At 37.3% G+C, this 19331-nt stretch overlaps 1 protein-coding gene across 4 annotated transcripts in view; it reads left to right on the forward strand.

The window, feature by feature from the left end:
- The window catches only part of LOC139127001 (SID1 transmembrane family member 1-like), a 34578-nt gene that overhangs the window by 1514 nt on the left and 13733 nt on the right, over window positions 1–19331 (forward strand). The window contains exons 3-14 of one of the 4 annotated variants that reach the window (XM_070692927.1): window positions 1432–1503; window positions 2048–2141; window positions 2547–2596; window positions 4142–4153; window positions 5464–5526; window positions 6269–6367; window positions 8738–8913; window positions 9685–9825; window positions 10728–10801; window positions 11856–11979; window positions 12455–12572; window positions 13174–13310. In XM_070692927.1, coding sequence (XP_070549028.1) covers window positions 1432–1503; window positions 2048–2141; window positions 2547–2596; window positions 4142–4153; window positions 5464–5526; window positions 6269–6367; window positions 8738–8913; window positions 9685–9825; window positions 10728–10801; window positions 11856–11979; window positions 12455–12572; window positions 13174–13310 — 1160 coding nt within the window. The remainder of the gene's footprint in view (window positions 1–1431; window positions 1504–2047; window positions 2142–2546; window positions 2597–4141; window positions 4154–5463; window positions 5527–6268; window positions 6368–8737; window positions 8914–9684; window positions 9826–10727; window positions 10802–11855; window positions 11980–12454; window positions 12573–13173; window positions 13311–19331) is intronic. The other 3 variants (XM_070692928.1, XM_070692929.1, XM_070692930.1) reach the window with 3 other exon arrangements.

Genomic DNA, 19331 nt, shown 5'->3' on the forward strand with positions numbered 1-19331 from the left:
AGTTGTACACACAGATAGAGCAGGGGAGTGGCACACACCTTGCTCCTTGAGAACTCTCAGTTGTATCAGTCAGTCTGCTATCGAAGACTGTTGTATGGTGTCAACTCAAAATTTGAAACAGTTATCAGATGTTGGATTCTGATGGTCCTGCCTTGAAACCATTTTTCCATCTCTATTTCTCATAATGTGACCATATTTGAAGGGATACACACTGACTGTCAGCATGAAAAACATTGTGTATGAATAAGTTTACAAAAGGACATCGCTGGTTCAGATGTCACCATCAATGAAGTTGTTCTTTCCACTGTCTTTCCATCATCTTTCATAATCAAAAATTAAAACAGGGGGTTGGCAAACAATGTTTGAGATGAACATTTATACTGCCAAGTTCATATACCTGCATGGGGTCAAGTTGAGGCATAACATACCGGTACATCTCCTATTGTAGTTTTTAATAGACGAGAATATTTTAAGGGACCCAAACACAGAAATACTGTAAAAATGATTTTTACTACCTAAACCTGCAATAACATGACATGTACCAAGCCATGTGGGTGAATACAGAGATGTGTTTCGACTCAATAACACACCTTACTGCTTTGACAGATGGGAAAGTGAAACTGACTGGCAGGGTAGGGGTTAAACTGTGCAAGTTTAAATTTACATAAAAAATTACTTGACTTTATACCTACATTGTAGTTTCCATGTGATTGCAAGTTGTTATCTTTTGGAATCCAAATACCATCCCTATGTAGCTTTCATAAAAACGACTGATGATTGTCAAGCTCTTGCACAAGTGACCAGTAATTATATAGAGCAATCTGTGACATGATTATACATGTACTTAGAAGTAATTTTGAAGTGTGCTGTGTTGGTGTTGTTAAAAAATATGTCAGTTTTGACCAACACCCACAAGCATGCAATGTCTATCTGTTTTGTTATGACAGTAAAGTAATGTACATATACTGTGGCAGCATGCTTCGGTCCAAATGTAAATTGCAGAATATACCGCTACTTGTGTGTACAGTAAATGTAGATCTTCATTTGTCATGTTCATTGCATGGTATAACTGTGTGAACTGATATGAATATGTTGGTGTATCGTACATGTTGCTGTTGTTTTGAAACAATTCAGGGGAATCACAGCTGACTATTTGACAACCCATCAATAAAAAACTTACTAAAATGGATTTGATATCTGAATGAAGTGGACTTGATTCCAAGCACACTGCAATGTACTAGTGTACATGCTCAGCACTTCCATCAATATCAGTGGTGAAGGCACTGTGACAAATACTTTGATGCTTGACTTGACATTTAAATTTCAGAAGTGGTGGACAATTTCTGTCGATGAGAAACACGTTTTCAGCTCTGATTCCTTTAATTTCTGGTTCATTTCAGTAAATGCCATTTTGTCTTGTCTTATCTATAGGTTCTGCAAGTCTTGGTTCACCTTTAAACAGGATTAAAAACATCACCATTACAATACAGCCAACGATATCAAGTAAGTGAGAGGAATGTATCAATACTGTCAATGACGACCATAACAAAATGATGTCTCACATCAGTGAGAAATCATCTCAGCTAAGAATTGAAATTAATCCTCTCTCTCCCAAGTGGTATTTATTTCTATAGTTTGTCCATGGGACCTGGTAGAAAGTAGATAAGTAAGAAAAGGAAGAAACACAACAATGTGGAAAAGGTGTTCTTGCCAAAATAAGAGGCACCATGGCTTGCCAATAGCATCAATATTATGCCAAATCTCAATGAGATGGAGTCAGTCATGTGGAAGGGTATTTCCAATTATCCTGTATTTTCGATAAATATTTCATGTACATGTAGACAAGAGAATATTAACATCAGTAGTATTACGTACTGTACATGTATCATCTGTGATAGTGTCTATTTCTTTGTAGTGCATTTATTTCTGAACAGTTCACACCAGTAAAATGTATGGCGATGACGAGACGTTGAGTTGATTAATTCATCTGTCACCAGATGTGATGTGTTTCGCATTCAAATCAACATATCTTTCTGTCCAATTGCAGAGAACCAATACTGGAGGGCCATCTTGAGTGTCGTTGCCTTTTTTCTGTCATTCTATCTCTTCTGTCTAACAGTCGTCATCATACAGTGGTACAGGTATGGTACAATGTATGAGTCTTTGTGTTTATGTACTGTAGTAGCCATATTGGTATGCTTTGTTCAAGAGCAACTTCCTGTACATTTTGATCTTATTTCACTAGTTTTGTTTTGTATGTCAACTGCAAGTTCTTGTTCTACACCCCCGAGCATACAACACGAACTATCTAGCCAGTCAAGAAGTTTCTGCAGCAGTGGCTGTGAAGTCCAGTGACATTGGTGTACTGTCCAATAACCATAGAAAATATTGGATGCTTTTTTAGATGAAATTAGGGAAATATTTTGAAGTTTGAAATAGTAAAAATAATTACATTTTGCTATTTTTTATTCTGTAAAATTATAATGTATGTTGCTTTCAATAGATTCACCGTCTACAAGAGTTTCCTTTCTGTGTCATCTTTTCAGGAACAGAGAGAAAGCTGCTGATGATGTGGAGAATAGCCGGGGAGAAACTGGTAATGTAGACTGAAACTGACACAGTTATACATTGTGTTGTGTTAAAGAGCAGTGAATGTGTCATTGTATCAAGACTCATTATCCAACCATTGCCTGTGTAAATTCAAAATAATATCCTCATAAAAAAGAGTGTTATTTAAGATTACTAGGGTAGTAAAATGAGAGACATTTTCTGAAAATTATTTATGGGTAATGAATTATAGAATTTTTATAACATAATTTGTAAGCCATCATATTTCTAAAATAATTATTGTAGAAAACCTGAAGTCCAAAAATAATCTCTTTCTTCAATCTACTGGTATAGCAAGACTTGGATTTGGATTGGTCTAAATTACAGTAATCTAAGCATGCAATGCCATTGAACTTGAAACCATTTCACAATTGCTGGCTTACAGTATCTTTATAAAGTCCGATACAGTTACAACATACCAAAAGTTTTGACAGGCCAGCGTTCTTACAAATTCAAAAAAAGTCTTTTCATTTTCTAATGCTGTTGGAAAACTTACCATAAACTTTCTCTTCAAACTGACAGAGGGCATACTCCATTTTCAGCTCTGTTATTACCGTGACTGCTTTCTTTCATATCAAAATATATAAGTATTATCAACCTTCAAAATGTTTGACTCAGAAAGAAAAAAACCCAAGGTTTTTGACACTTGAAATTCAAAGTGGCTGCCATTCTCTATGTTCAAATAAATTCAATTAAAATACACGTTAAATGTGCATTTTTCACCAAAAAAGATGGTGAAAACATTCACAAATTTTCATCTGAATTTAAAATCAATCTGCCATCAAAAGAAACCAATTTATTTAGTTGGGAGTGTTAATATCAGTCCCAAGATGCATTTGGACGTAACTAAAAAATAGGTCACTTTCATAAATACACAGATTCAGCCACTCTCCAGTTTCCAAACTTCTTCTCTATGTCTTGCCACAGAAATTCAAACAACTATCAGAAACATCCACATTCACAATTACTCTTGTACGGCAAAATACAAATCTTTCAATCATGGATGTTCAGGATGCATTTAGTGCTATTTCTGTCCTTTGGAATGATATGCCAACCAAATTTTACTCCCTGATGTATCTACATTGGCCAGTCAGCTCATTGGAAATAAATTTTCCTGACAAAATTTTAACAATTGGTCAATCATAGCACTCCTTGACTTTTGATGCTGCTACATGTACCAAATGTTTTGTCCCATTGTGTTGATATGATCGATGTAGTGTTGACTTTTCCTTTCGTATTCAGATTTTTATTGATAATTTGAAATACACTGAGTTTTGTAATATTATAATTTTGTTACGTGTAGAGTGTGTTATATTATGTTCACTGACCGATTGCTGATGCAATATATGATACGATTTCTGTTACTTTCAGATCACCGTTTGTGTTTACAATCACAAAGTAGTTCATTCGTAGTGCCTGTGGCTATCATACTTTCTACTAATTATTTTCTTTGTTCTTTTTTTTCTTTTCTTTTTTTATTTACCGATTATTAACTCTTGTATGCCGGCATGTTTAATTATGGTCTACGACACAGAACCACTTCTAGGTACAGTACACAGACACTTGTCACTGTCGATGCTCTTCAGCTCTCAACCAGACATTTGGATTTGCCCTTGCAAAAAAAAATTGCAGAACATTTCACTGTGCTCTAGCAAAACAAATTTGCTTGTAATATTTTTAAGCATCCTGCATTCATGTGATTTTGCTTGATGCATCATACAGTCTCATGATGTTGCTTGATGCTGAAAAGTACATTGATGTATCTGTAGATCAATAATGAAAATGTTCAGTTGTTGTTTCTGACTCGTGATCCCGACAAACAAAAAACCCCAGAAAAGTGTGGTTAATTAGGTAATTGATCACTTGCTGGCACAGAGGTGATCCCCTACCACTTTGTCCCACCAGAATTATTTCTCACTGCTTGCACAACGAGATTGTGCTAAGAACTGCAGAGCAAAGAAGATTAACAGTGACAGGTACAAGCTATAGTTGTGTGATTGGCTGTCATCAAAGTAGTGCAATGCCCTGCAACATTTTTCAGACATTTACAGAAGTTTTAGAGGCACTGTAAAAAATGTTGTGTAGACACATCTCAACAGTAGTCACATACCTGAAATATAAAAGACAACTGTCCCCTTTTCACCAAAAGCTTGTATGAAAGGAGAAACTTAAAATATCAAAACATTTTATGATATCATTGTATTACAGTCGAAGATGTATCATTATTAGAGTCAGAGGGCTCTGTAGAGCGCCCTCTAGAGCTGTTGATTATATTCATATACGTTGTATTAATATGCTATTTATAAAGTCTAAAAAAACTAATTAAAATCGATGGAAGTCAGAGAGTAGAGACTCTACCAATAGCCTGTTTAACCACTGTACATGAGACATGAGGGGACAATAGAAATATATTTCAGGTTTTAATCTTTGACTTTGACTGGCTTTGTATCAACTACCTATTACGAGGGAGCCAAACTGAGTTCATCAACTTGTCCATATATGGGTTGCACTGTACTTTTGGTATAAGGTGTATGTACTCTAACGCCCTAATAACAATTAATGCTAATGTATTGGTGTTTAATGTTGATTGTGTTTTAAAGTAGGGTGGTACTACCGGTGTTAATCCTGCAATGATAATATAGTTGCACGATAAAAGTATGATAATAACACCTCCATTACTAAAACTGTCACTTCAGCTGGTGTTCATGAACTTGACTGTGTCTCCGTAACTGGTGTTTTAGGGCTAAATTGGGTTTTATTGGTGGTAGAATATAGTTCTTTTCTTCTTTTGTATCTCTTGGGATGATTATTGCGGACTAACAACTATAAAATGCTCTTCAAATCTTTCCTCACTAGGGCATGTACCTATGCATGTTTTGGCGAAAAAGTCTCTTCCTATGATTAACCAAAATACAGAGGGTGAATATTCCATCAAGACCTACATACTTTAGACCTACCGTAAATAAAATACTTTATAAGTTCTAATTAATGCCTGATGTAATATGGGTCATAAAGGTGATGGTGTAAGATTTGCAATCAAATATACTCAAAGAAATCCTGTCTTTTAAAAACTACTGCAATTTTTTTCCCCAGCCGCTGTTATGAATTTAGCAAGTAACCAGTACAAATACTGGTCACACTGTTTGGAGTTGAAAAGGAAAGTGAAAAGGCTGTGAATAATCAGATTATGTGATCAGTAACTTGACTGCGTGCACAGCAATGTGTGTGGTACCAAAAGCCAATTTGAATAAAACTGTTGCAATGAAAGCTAGATCTTGTCAAACAAAGTGGATTGAAGCAGTCACATGGTTGATGTGCAGAACATATTAATAATAATAATATTAATAATAATTATAGTAATAATGGTAATATTAGGGTAACAATACTTTATGGTTGTAACCCTTATCCCACCTATGCTATGGTCCTGCCACACCCTTAATGATGAAGCTGAAATTTATATTTGTGGCAATGGGTGACAAGTATAGTTTCGTTAAACTTAACTCTGAAGTTGAAGCTGAGGGTAGCAATAATAAAAATGGTGTTGAAGTTAGTAGGATTGTAAACTGAAATGATAGGACTTCACAGTTCTTGAATCAAAGATGCCCAAAGCTGTCGCGGGTTTGAATTTCTCATTGCAATTCTCTCTTTTTTCTCCTTGCAGCTGGTGACAGCACAGAAGATCCATCAGCGCCCATAGGGACTTCACATCAACCGAGCTACGGCTCTGCGGAGATGAGACACGCCAGTGAGCTATCCCGTAGTGAGTCTCTCATCAAAGGACACTTTGGAAATTTTCACCATGCCTGCTTACTCTCCTCCATGCCTCTCCTCAGCAACTAACTTTCAGTTATAAAAAAAAAGTTGCTTAGTCATCACAGTGTATCTCTTTTTTTGAGCTTCTAACGGCGGAAGTTTTCATAATGCAATTGATAATTCAGATATTTTGTATTGACAATGGGAGTTAGAGCTCTTTAACAAGTTGATTCACTGTGATTTTGGCTTTCCTAAAATCCGAATTGACAAAACAGTGTGGCTTGCATGTTTTGTCTCTCCCCTTGGCTTGTAGTGTGCTCAAACAGAGTTGTAAGTTCAGAATCTTGTCATTTCCTCAATGTTGGTATTACAGCTTACACGAGACATTCAGGTCCAGTTTAAAGTATGCCAGTCACGTATTTCAGACAGTCATCTGCTAATTGCAGTAGTTTTTGTGGTATTCTTTAACTCAGGAAAAATGAAAGTATTACTAAATATAACAACATTCAGAAATGAGACAAAATTTGTAGATTTTTAGCATCTTTCCATTTCAGTCAAATTTGATTCGTGTTAAAGTGATCACATGATCCTGGTGACATAAACATACTTTGTCACTGACCAGCACAACACTTCTATCTCACTGCTCATTGATATGCATGTAAATGTGTTGTGACGTCATTCTGGTTCACACTGTAAATTGTATTGATGAAATACTTATTGGCCATGTCGGGGATGCAAGTATAGTCAGCGACTTGGCATATTTTAAACACCAACATAATTATCACACTGAACAGAAATTAACTGAAACAGAGCTGGAGAGAGCTGCTCTGTCATTTTAGCGAAGTGAAGTCGACGACAAAAATGGAAATGCTTCATTTCAAGAATCAGAGGAGTTGACAAGTAGTCGCATGTGAATATTTTCAAAGTAGAGAGTCTCACTCTTACCATTTACTTCCTTATTTCCCCCTTGCTTTTATATATAGTCAACTGCAGTATTAACCCTTTGAGCACCAAAGTCAAGTTTTGTCGTCTTTACAGAATATATCTCAGTCAAATTTTTTGAGATTTTTGCCAAAATTTTGATAAAGAACTGTAGCCAAGGAAATGTGATTTCCATTTGGTCCAAAATTATAAAAAAATTAGAGAAAAATTCATAAAAATTTGGTAAAATGTTGCACTAAAATTTTAGTCGGAAAAATTACAGCACTCAAAGGGTTAAAGCAGGATTAAATCACATTCAAGCAATAACATAGAAGAATGCAACCAATGTAGATTAATTAACTCTTACAGTGCTGTACTTGTTCCCCCAATGTTGTAATGCAACATTATTTTTTGTGAATTTGTTGGTTTTTTTGGATAATTTTGAATCAAGTGGACATGATTTTCATTGAATACAGTTTTTAATCAAAGTGTGGCAAGAACCTGAAAAAAAATTGTCTTGATCTTAAAAAATTGTCTGCATGATATGGTATGAAGACAACAAACATTAACCCTTTGAGCACCAAAGTCAATTTTTGTGGCCCTTAAAAAAATATACCTCAGTCAATTTTTGTCAGATTTTTGCCAAAATTTTGATAAAAAATTGTGGCCAATATATATGATGTGTTCATTTGGTCCAAAAATTATCAAAAATATTACAGAAAAGTTCATAAAAATTGGTAAAATGTTGCACTAAAATTTTGGTGGGAAAAAATACAGCACTCATAGGGTTAACTTTGGCACTCAAAGGGTTAACCCTTGCCTCAATTCAAAGAATTAAAACTGTGTACTTGTGAGGTTGTGAACAACTGTGACAGACCGGTGGGTATTACCCCAATATGTGATGATCAATTCAATATGTATTATTGTTAATATGTACAGTGTAATCTCAACATTAGCAGTACATATTGGATAAATAAAAACATATTAGGGTAACACACAGTTGGCCCGTTTGTACAAAGTTAGGTATTTTCCATTGTTTTTATCTCATTATCACTGCCTGTGTATGTGATATGACACTACTGATGTTGGTGTAGGAAAGTACAGACTACAATTCAAGTTACGTCAAGTGCCTTTCACAAGTTTCATTTGATAAGTCATTCATTTGGTATTCACAAAAAAACTCTGAGTACAGATGTTTGATTTCTAGAATATCAAAATTACACTTTACTGTGATTGTTAAAAATCCTTAAAGTAAATTCGTTCTACATACATGTATCTTCAGAATTGTCAAAGCCAGAAAGCAAAGACTCTGAGCGTGATATAAAGCATAGAGGAACAGAAGCAAAATCAGCTACACCAGAATACCATGTACTTTGTTGTGGAATACATTTTTTTCCCAAAAAATCATCTCAGAACAAACTTTTCAAGATCTTGAACATGATTTTTTTTTTCTCAGATACAGAGACCATACCAGCCAATGGTGACACACTCACCCAGCATAGAGAGCATCAACACTACGCCAGACGTCGACGCCATTCAAGTGACAGTTCAGCTGACAATATTTCCCTGGACGATAGTGATATAGATATGCTCAATGATATAGAAGAAGAAAAAGATATATATCGGACCAAGGTATGCCATCAATAAAGATATATATCGGACCAAGGTATGCGATCAATAAAGATATATATTGGACCAAGGTATGCAATTAATAAAGATATATATCGGACCAAGGTATGCGATCAATAAAGATATATATCGGACCAAGGTATGCGATCAATAAAGATATATATCGGACAAGGTATGCAATTAATAAAGATATATATCGGACCAAGGTATGCAATTAATAATGATATATATCAGACCAAGGTATGCAATTAATAAGATATATATCGGACAAGGTATGCGATTAATAAATGGAAAGATAAGTGCAAATTGCAAGACCAATATCCTGTGTTTGTTTTTTGTGCTGGACTAAGAGGGTCTGAAAATAGTATGTGCCTCGAAAGTTAAAGATTTAAACTGTAGCTTAAACTTTTCTCAGTGAACCTTTCAACCATTCTCCTACCCAATGAAGAATACAAATCAGGGGTCACGGTACAAAGTTTGGTACTGACACAAATTATCTACCATTTACTGATATTTGAAATCCAAAATGCCTGCCATCCCTGTGTTAATTAAATCATCAATGACAGAAAAAAAAGATTTTGATTTTCGAAAAACTAAGATGATGATTTTGTTTACATCTAGAGCTTAATAACGAGCCCTCACATGTGGTAGATCAGATAATATTTGTACAATTTCAAGAGTTGGATTATCTTTCCCTATGGCGAGTTCAACCTTGAACCTATATTTTGCAAGGTGTGGATGCTAGCATTGAACACACTTCCTCCTCCATTTCAGACATTCCTGTATGTGAGTGATCTCTCCAGGAAAGATCGGAAGACTCTGAGGAAGAAGTATAAACGTATCCACTGGAACTTGCTTCCCATTGCTGTGTTCTACGCATTGCCGGTTATACAGCTTGTCATCACATACCAAACAGTAAGTTTTCTATAGCTGTGTTCTACGCATTGCCAGTGATACAGCTTGTCATCACATACCAAACAGTAAGTTTTCCTATAGCTGTGTTCTATGCCTTGCTGGTGACACAGCTTGTCATCACATACCAACAGTAAGTTTTCCTATAGCTGTGTTCTACGCATTGCCGTGTATACAGCTTGTCATCACATACCAAACAGTAAGTTTTCCTATAGCTGTGTTTCTACGCATTGCCAGTTATACAGCTTGTCATCACATACCAAACTGAAAGTTTTCCTATAGCTGTGTTCTACGCATTGCGGGTTATACAGCTTGTCATCACATACCAAACTGTAAGTTTTTCAGAATTAGAATTTGTGTGATTCAAAAGATATTGCTAGCTGAGCCAATTCCATAATTCTATGTTCAGAAATTGAATATCCAAGGCTAAAAACTTTGATACGAAAGACTTGGATGAGAAATCACTTGTCCAGGGCTTTCACCACAGGCTTCACCAACAAAAACAAAACACAAAACAAACAAAAACTTAATAAATGCCATATTCTTGTAGTAACAAACCTATAGTGATTGAGGCATATTGTTGATTAAGCAAACACAAGTCAAAAAATCATATTGCTTTCAGTTTTGTTACTGTGATCTGGTGTCGGATGAAGAGAATGCAATGCATACGCACAGCTTCATTTGGCTGAAGATAACCTCTCTGGATGTTCATTTGAAATTATCCATTCCAAAACGCTGCTACAGCCTGGAGAAAATGTCTGACCTCTGAAAATGGGATTCATTGAGAGCAGAGAACGAGTGAAAAATGCTGGAATAAACTCAAAATTGAACTTGTTGAAAGCAATCTCTTTGTCATTTTGTGATTGCCACAATAAGTTGTTTCCCTCTGTTGTGTATTTTTGCAGATATTTAACAAAAGTGGCAATGAAGATATCTGTTATTATAATTTCCTGTGTGCAAATCCTCTTGGTGTCATAAGGTAGGTAACAGCCAATCCTGTGCTGCAATTTATGCCATGTGACCGTGCATTTGCATTTATCAACTTTTGACCAATCAAAAACACCACCTTAGGAAGTAAAATGACATAACAAAAACTGAACCAATGTTTCACATTTGAAACTACACTTTTCTCTTTCTGGATCAATGTTCTGAAGCAAAACTGTTTTCAAAATTCAGAGTTCTTTACATCCAGTGTGTTTCTCAGGGTTACTCCCTTCAGGTGTGAATGGCTCCATCTGCTTGATGGTAGTGGGGGTGGGGGTGGGGGGGGTGGAGATTTGGTTGTAAGTAGATTTCCCTGCAAGACTAGCTGATGCCGACCAGGCCTTTAAAGTCAAGTATCAAATTACAGACAGTCTCCTGTTTCTGTTTGTTATCTGTGTACAAAATGTTGATTGTATTTGAAGCTTACATGTATCATTCACATTTCATCCATACCAGTTCAAACACAGTTATGTAATCTTGGGACAAAGTCTGCATGATAGATTTATTGTCTTTCAGCTGAAGGACATCTTTCTGCAGATAGGAAGCTAGTTATCTCACTCTTAGCAAGTCTGTACAGATACAGAAAGTTAAATCTAAATATTACATCAGGGCCAGTGATCATGTGCAGAATACGGCTATCAATAGTCTGTGCATATCAATGTCTCAACATCTCACTGTTGAGGAGGGACATGGCGAGCATTTGGGTGTTTTTAACCCTTTCAGGCCTGACTTTAGGCCTTGATTTTAGTGCAGCATTTTACCAGTTTTTATGAATTTTTCAGTAATTTTTTTGATAATTTTGGACCAAACGGGTTTCACATTTCATTTACTACAGTTTGTCATCAAAATTTTGGTATAATTCTGAAAAATTGACTTTGGGTACATTTTATAACGGTAGAGAAAAATTACTTTGGGCTTAAAGGGTTAAATAGGCAGGGATTCAAAAGGTGAATTGCCAAGACAAGCATCAACATGAATATATATCAGAAATTTCTTCAATGTTAATGTTATGAAATAAAGAGATTGTTTTCTTGATATTCCTTTGACAGTGCTTTCAACAACATCTTTAGTAACATTGGATACATTTTACTGGGTGTACTGTTTCTCTTTGTGATTTGGAGAGAAGATCTTATGCATAAACAAGAACTTGAGAGAAACCATGGAAACGAAAAGGTATGGGATCCGGGAAATGTCGATTTTTATAATAAATCAAATTTGAGGTGTGAGAGATACAAAGTTAATAACAGGGACAAAGAAAATTTTTCTGTCAGAAAGTTTATCTGATGCTTACAATATTATCAAAAACACATTCTGGTTTGAAATCACTGTAATCAGTGTAGGATATCAGAGTATGGACATCAACTAATCTCCAAAGATGGTATTTTTATCAGGACTGTAATGTTGAAGGGTTTGAGTGGAAAAAAGTTGCACTTCCAATTGCAATTGTTTCAAATGGTCATGACCATTAATTCATTTTCGCCATGGTTTCGTTTAATTTTTCTAAAACCAGGGTCGAATATATGCATGGTCACCCATTCATTCAGTATCGTTAAACACGCCAAACAATATAAGTAGTATCTTGTATCAAACAAAATTCATGAAAAATGGCTGACATTGTCCCTCTAATAGATTATCTTTTTCATTTCAGATGACTGGTATTCCAAAACATTTTGGTTTATTTTATGCCATTGGAATGGCACTAGTCATGGAAGGCATCCTTAGTGGTTGCTATCATGTTTGTCCCACCTATTCTAATTTCCAGTTCGGTAAGTTAAGCCTTGGGATGTAGAGGGCGCTGTTTCCCATCTGACACTTGGAATATGGGAGTACTTTCTACAAAGTCTTCTGTGTGAGAAATGATCATAAGGCAATGACTCACGTTTACAGAGATGCTCATATTTTTGTGAACTTCAATATCATAGGCTTAGATGTGTCAATATAAATGCATATTAAAGTATATATGACAGTTTAATATTCTTTGAAAATCGCACTTCATGAACATGTTACAAAGATTTCTCTTCCCTTCTTGGTGGAAAGTTAATGGTCATGACCATTAATTCATTTTTGCGATGGTTTCATGTATTGTGTCTTAAACTGGGGTTGAAGATATGCATGGTCACCCATTCATTCAGTATCTTTCAACATGTCAAACAATACCGTAAAATTGTATCTCGTATCAAAGAAAATTCATGAAAAATGCCGATTCTGTCCCTTTAATGGACTCAGAGGTGGTCAAGAAGAGTAAATATATGATCAGTATACATTGAGTCCATTCCTTCTATGAAAAATTTGTCTGCGTAAATTTACAAAATGACGCTTGTTTGATGCATATGATTCACATTTACATAATCGCATTTTGTACCGCAGACACATCCTTCATGTACATCATAGCAGGGCTTGGTATGTTAAAGCTGTACCAAACTAGACACCCAGACATCAATGCCAATGCTTACATCGCATATGCCTGTTTTGCCCTGGTCATCTTCCTAGCTGTCCTTGGAGTGGTAAGTAACATACATGTATTTTCATCTATAGAGGTCCAATTTTCCAGTATAATCTATTGGGTTTTATCAAAGCTATTGGATTGTGGAGGGATCATGGCACTAGTGTCTACCAAAGCACTGAATATTTCCCACCTATGATGAAAATTGAAATTTCTGTTTGCATGATAAGTGCAATCAGTTCAAATGCTTGTAACCCTGATAGTATTCATCATTGTTCATTGGCATTGTTCATTGGAAATTCCTACCATTGCTATATCATGCAAGTACGAAGCCCCCTTGCGCAGTTGTTTTTATCAGCATATGTTTGGATTAAAACTTGGACTTTAAGAAGGCAGCTATTTATTTCTAATTATCATCAGAAAAACTCATTGTTATTATAGTAGAGCATGATGTGCGTGTACACACACACATACACACACCGTGGCAACTAACAGTTTATACACAAACAGAGAGAATACAATGTAGTTTGTCATTATTCCTGGTATATGTTCAAGGTTCTATGCAGGAACCATCATTAAAAAGTCGCCATGCACTTTACGGCATGTCTAAACTGATCAAATTGTCCTCAATTGAGGAGTATCTGTAATTAGTAGGGTATGATGTTGACGTGTTGTTAAACCAACAAAAGTGAATGTGAGTTTCCGCAGACGGGAACATGCATTTGGTGACTGCAGGTACATACATGTACATGTACCATACGAAGTAGATGACTCATACTAAGATTTAGTAAACCTCTACATGTTTCATACTCTATACATACATTCTCACTGATCCAGTAAAATGGATTAAATTGACATGCTTTGGCATATACAGATGCATTTTAAATTGTACATGAATCTTACGTGACGATTTTCAGAAATATTAAAAAAGCTACTTTTACAAAATCTGCTCAGGTCATGGGTCACCAGGGGTCAGAATTCAAAGGGTTAATTGAGGTAGACATCATGGGTCACCAAGGGTCAGGGTTCAAAGGGTACATGGAGGCTCAGGTCATGGGTCACCAGGGGTCAAGGTGAAAGGTTGTATGGAGGTTTAGTGATTCCACTATCCTCTTCTTGAAGCCCACTGAGAATAGTTGCAGAAGAAATCGCCTTTAGTCGTTAATCATGTGATATTTTTAGGCAGAAAGTAGACATTTTCAAAGTTGAATTCATTCTGTGCATTTGAATGCGGTGGTGTAGTGCTGCGCTTTGGTATGTTGTCGTCACAGCTTTGTGGGCGCTTCCGAAAACTGTCAAGAGTGTTGGTATTATTACCGTCAGTCAGATCCATCTGCTGAGTCATCGGGATGTTCTCTGAGATGTTCACGGGACTCGGCATCGGCCGCTGTGGTGTTTCTGGTGGAGTGGTTATGTTGTACGAGAATTCGTTGATGTTGTGTCTACGGACAGTCTTGAATGGAATTCTGTACCTTCGGTTCTTCCTCCATTGTCTGAATTGGATACAGAAGATGACCAAGAGGAACAAGAACACTGTCCCTGCCAAGATGTACAGGGCAGTCTTCAAGTCAATGGTGGTCAGCGCCTCACTCGCAGTGGTCACCTCAATACACTGATCGCGCATCACCGCGCATCGCGTTGGTATTCTGTTCTCTGTTGTCGCACAGACACAAACTGTGTACTGGTTGTTTGATAGCAGGTCCCTAACAGTGAAGATATTTACTGTCTGGTGCAGAATCATGCTGTGCTTTACATCGTCATCGCCGAATCTGTAATATTGAACAACAAATCCGGTGATTTGCGAACCTTTCTGCAGTGGATGCTGCCACGTCACGGTGATAGAGTGCTCGGTCGTGTGATGTGCTGTCACATTCCTTGGGAAAGGCTGCAACTTGTCGCACGTCACGCCGGTGTAGATTGGTGCACAGGTACATTTGATCGTCTGTCTGTTCCTTTCGACGCATGTACCACCATTTTGACATGGATGGTCGGAACAGGAAATCAGATCACCAGATGTCTGTGATGTCGTTCGTGCAGTGAGTTTTGTACTTATCAAAGGTGGTGTGTCATTCGTCTCGTCTATCGTCGTATCAACTTTCGCTTTGCTTGGCGTTGACCGCATGCTGCTGGTAACCATAGTGACTCTCTCCGCTGTTGTTGATGGATGATGGCCAGGTAGTATTTTCGTGGTCTTTTGTGTGAAGGATGTCCCAGTCGGGATTGGAGTCCGAGTCACAGAGTTCAAAACATGACTTTCGTTGGACATTTGTCGCTCAGCCGCTGTCGCAGTGACATACCGTGGTGGCTGCATTGTGGATGTCAAGGGCACTGCTGCATCAGTGTCGGTAACGTCTACCTTTGTCGTCACACTGTTTCCATGTAGACCAGTGTCTACCTGTTTGCTACTCAAGTACATGTATGTCCTCTTCGTAGAGATTGCTTCATTCAACAAATTTGGTACTGTTGTCATCAGTCTGGTTTTAAACGGATCATCTCTCATCGTTACGTAATTTTCATGATGTGCGGTGCTTGTATATTCTGTTGTTCTAGGTGATTGAATATTGTGTAAGACACTGCTGTCTCTATCGGCAGTAGTATAAACCTCATAATTTTGGCTCACAGTTTTAATCACGCTAGATATTTCCCTCTTGCTCGATGCTACTCTGGTAGACGTTTTCTCATCCGATTCTACCTTTCCAGTGAGCGCAGGATCTGGATGGTGCAACTTGGTCTGTTGTCTGGTATGTGGGGTTTTTATCCCGTGATCCGGTTCCATTGTTGTTGACAATGTGCTGTTCCCTAGCAGTTGATGAGTTTCTTTCGCATAGCGGTAGGTGTAAGCCATAGTGGTATCAGGCTTAGTGGTATCAGGCTTAGTGGTATCAGGCTTAGTGGTATCAGGCTTAGTGGTATCAGGCTTAGTGGTATCAGGCTTAGTGGTATCAGGCTTAGTGGTATCAGGCTTAGTGGTATCAGGCTTAGTGGTATCAGGCTTAGTGGTATCAGGCTTAGTGGTATCAGGCTCCATGGAGACAGAGGCTCTATGGTCACTGATCAGTGCTTGTGTATCATCCACTTCACTTGTACTAACTCTAGACTCTGCATACGGTTTCTTTGAGTTGTTGAACATGTTTGCTTCAGTATATGCTGAGTCAGCATTTGTGTGTATCATCACTGTCTCTGTCAACTTCAAATTTGGAAAACCCGGCCCATCATCTGTTCGTGTTTGATGTGATCTCATCAATGTTGCAGCCGAAGGTGATGAAAGTGAAGTAAGCTTGTATTTCTGACTTATCAATCCCCGATTTGTTTCTTGATACGTTTTTGCAGTAGTGTCAGGGTTTGGCATCATTGTCCTCATCAGTCTCCCAGTCTGTGACTTTGTCTTTGCATATTTGCCGTATTTTCCAGCCTGATCCAAAGACCTGACCTCAGTGGTTACGGAATCAATCCGTGTCCTGTCATTTGATACGGTTGCAATTTCCGGCGTCATGACACTTCTCCTCAGAAAAGAGGTCAGTTGTGTTTTGTTGTCAGTAATTGCTGTCACTGACAGACTGAGAGCAAATTTGGATTTATCAGCTGGCTCTGTCTTTGAACTGACATTCAAGATGTTGCCATGTGTGCTTGCCTCATCAGGCTTGTCTCCGGAACTCATTTTTTCCGTCATTTTGATGAACAGCTGTTTGACAATGTCCTTTTCCATGGAACTTACAGGTGGCTTTTCTGTCAAATTTGATTTCATTGTTGCGAAGGATTTTTCTTTTGTAATGAGTTTCTCTTGTGAATCAACTCTTTTTATCTGCTGAAAAGTCCACGCAGAATAATTACTGGTATTTTCAATATTCTTCAAGCTGACTGAATAATTATGGTTTTTCAGTGTAAGCAGACTCTTTGTAGAAATGAGGTTTTTAACTGAGATGTGTTTTGCAGTTGTACCACTCATCTCGGTTGAAATGTTGAGTTGCTCTCTGGAATCACTGTTCAATGTAGAATTGTCAAGGCTTGTAAAATTACGATTTCCATTAGAATGAAGCTCTTTTTCAAAATAAAGTCCTGCTGTTGAATTAAGACTTTCAGTTGAAGTGAAGTTTATCGATGGATTTGGACTCAATTCAAAATTATTATCCTGTGTCCAATTATCATCGATTTCAGAATTGAGGTTGACTGTACGATTTGCCAACTGTGGTATATGTACGGCTTTCAGTTGAGTGGCGATTCTCACCGGTGCGTTCGCTAGATGTCAAGCCCCTGTGGGAGAGAAGCTCCCTGTTAAATTGAAAGTCTCGGTAGAGTTCAGAATTTTCACAGAAGTGACATTGTCAGCTTGCACTGATGGCCGACTAAGACTGTCAAAATTGGACTGACCTTGTGTTGAGATCTCAGCATCAGAAATGGCAGATTTCATTATCATTGTCATCACAGTGATCGTCTTCTCCTGTGACACATGTCCCTGTAGCTGAGATGTCTCATCAGTTTTTGTCTCATTGACTAGTTTTCCCATGCCAAGAATCTGCCCTGCACTCAGTGCAAATGTTCCCAAGGTCAAGAGCTGGCAAAATACCGTAATCTCCATGGCAACTGTTATCAAACAACCCAGTCACGGTTCCACCCGAGATATCCTACAGTCCAATCACATATTCAAGACAAATATCAGCACGGTGTGAACTTCAGTACACAGATTCCATTGAAGACATTGCATTTACTATAAGTGTGTGTACAAACACAGCAGAATTGTGCAGCCTGTCAGAGTGTAGCCCTATCAGTTATGACACTCTTTCAATCCAGCAGTTTGTATGTACCAGTACACATGCACCTGTACACATCTCATGTTACACACAATTAGCCGTAAATAAAACCAGACAGGAAACACTGTTACAAGCATGGCCTACTGTGATTAGGGAAATCTGTAGTCATGAGGATGTTCCCACCCAGCTCTAAGCTGTTTGATTTTCTTCGTGTATTGCAATATAAGTATCAGCCTTGCCCACACAACACAACATATGGTATTATGCAGTGAGACTGTACAAAAGAATTTTGGTCTTTTTCTATGAATTAACTACAATTATTTGCTCGTAATACATATACTACAGGCTATCTTGACAACTTTAACTTTGTGAACAGTTTGATATGATATGTATAATCTGGAAGTACATTTTACAACCAGAACTGAAATACGAGAAAAATTAATCAAAAGTATGTTGGAGCTACTGAGAAGCTTTAATGCATGAACACCAAAAGGAAATTGTTTGATGGCAGTCAGTGACAATCTTCAAATGTTACCTTTTACTCCAATGTGCATTTGTTGTACTATAATGTGCTTAGATGATTCAACAAAACTTACAGTTGACACACAGAATTTTATGTTAATTGTTTGTAACCTAGGGAGTCCACTCATACCATAACGTATTATTTCAAGCCCCTGAGAAAATCCGTTTTAGTTCGCAACCAAAGGTGTGTGTCAACTTATCTCCAGTCATCCAAATAATTCCCAAACCTTGCTATATTTGAAAGGAAAACTGAAAGTAAAATTGCAAAACCGCATCGGGAAAATTGTTTTGATAAAACAAGATAAAAAGTATTTAATCAGCTTTGCATCATCGCTTGGCCCAGTATCAGGTGATATATCCCACTGGCATTTCTCTGAGCAGAGAAATTCACCTGAACCTTTTCACCCCTATTTCTTGTGAATAGGTCCACACCCACCATTGATAACAATGGATACGGGCTATACCATGTCAGTGTATGGGTTAGCAAGACAGGATACAATTTATCATGATGACCCACTTTCATTTCCCCTGGCGATGCCTGGTTCAGTGTGATTAGATAAAACATTTACCGTACCCCAGAGTTTTTTATTTGGCTTCACGACACTAACATTTGACAGCACGTTGACAGGAAATTTAGAATGCATTAGAACGCAGAAAGTTGGAATTGTGTAGTGTAGCTATTTGAAATCCTACAACCAGACCATCAAAGACAAATCCAGTCTGGGTATATGAAATAAAAAATAGGGGAATGTTATCTTTCTGAGTATTCTTTTACTTCTTCACAGGAAAAGTTTCTTTTGTTGTTTGTACAA

This window comes from Ptychodera flava, unplaced genomic scaffold (genome assembly GCF_041260155.1).
Source record: "Ptychodera flava strain L36383 unplaced genomic scaffold, AS_Pfla_20210202 Scaffold_28__1_contigs__length_4768798_pilon, whole genome shotgun sequence".
Taxonomy (NCBI): Eukaryota; Metazoa; Hemichordata; class Enteropneusta; family Ptychoderidae; genus Ptychodera; species Ptychodera flava.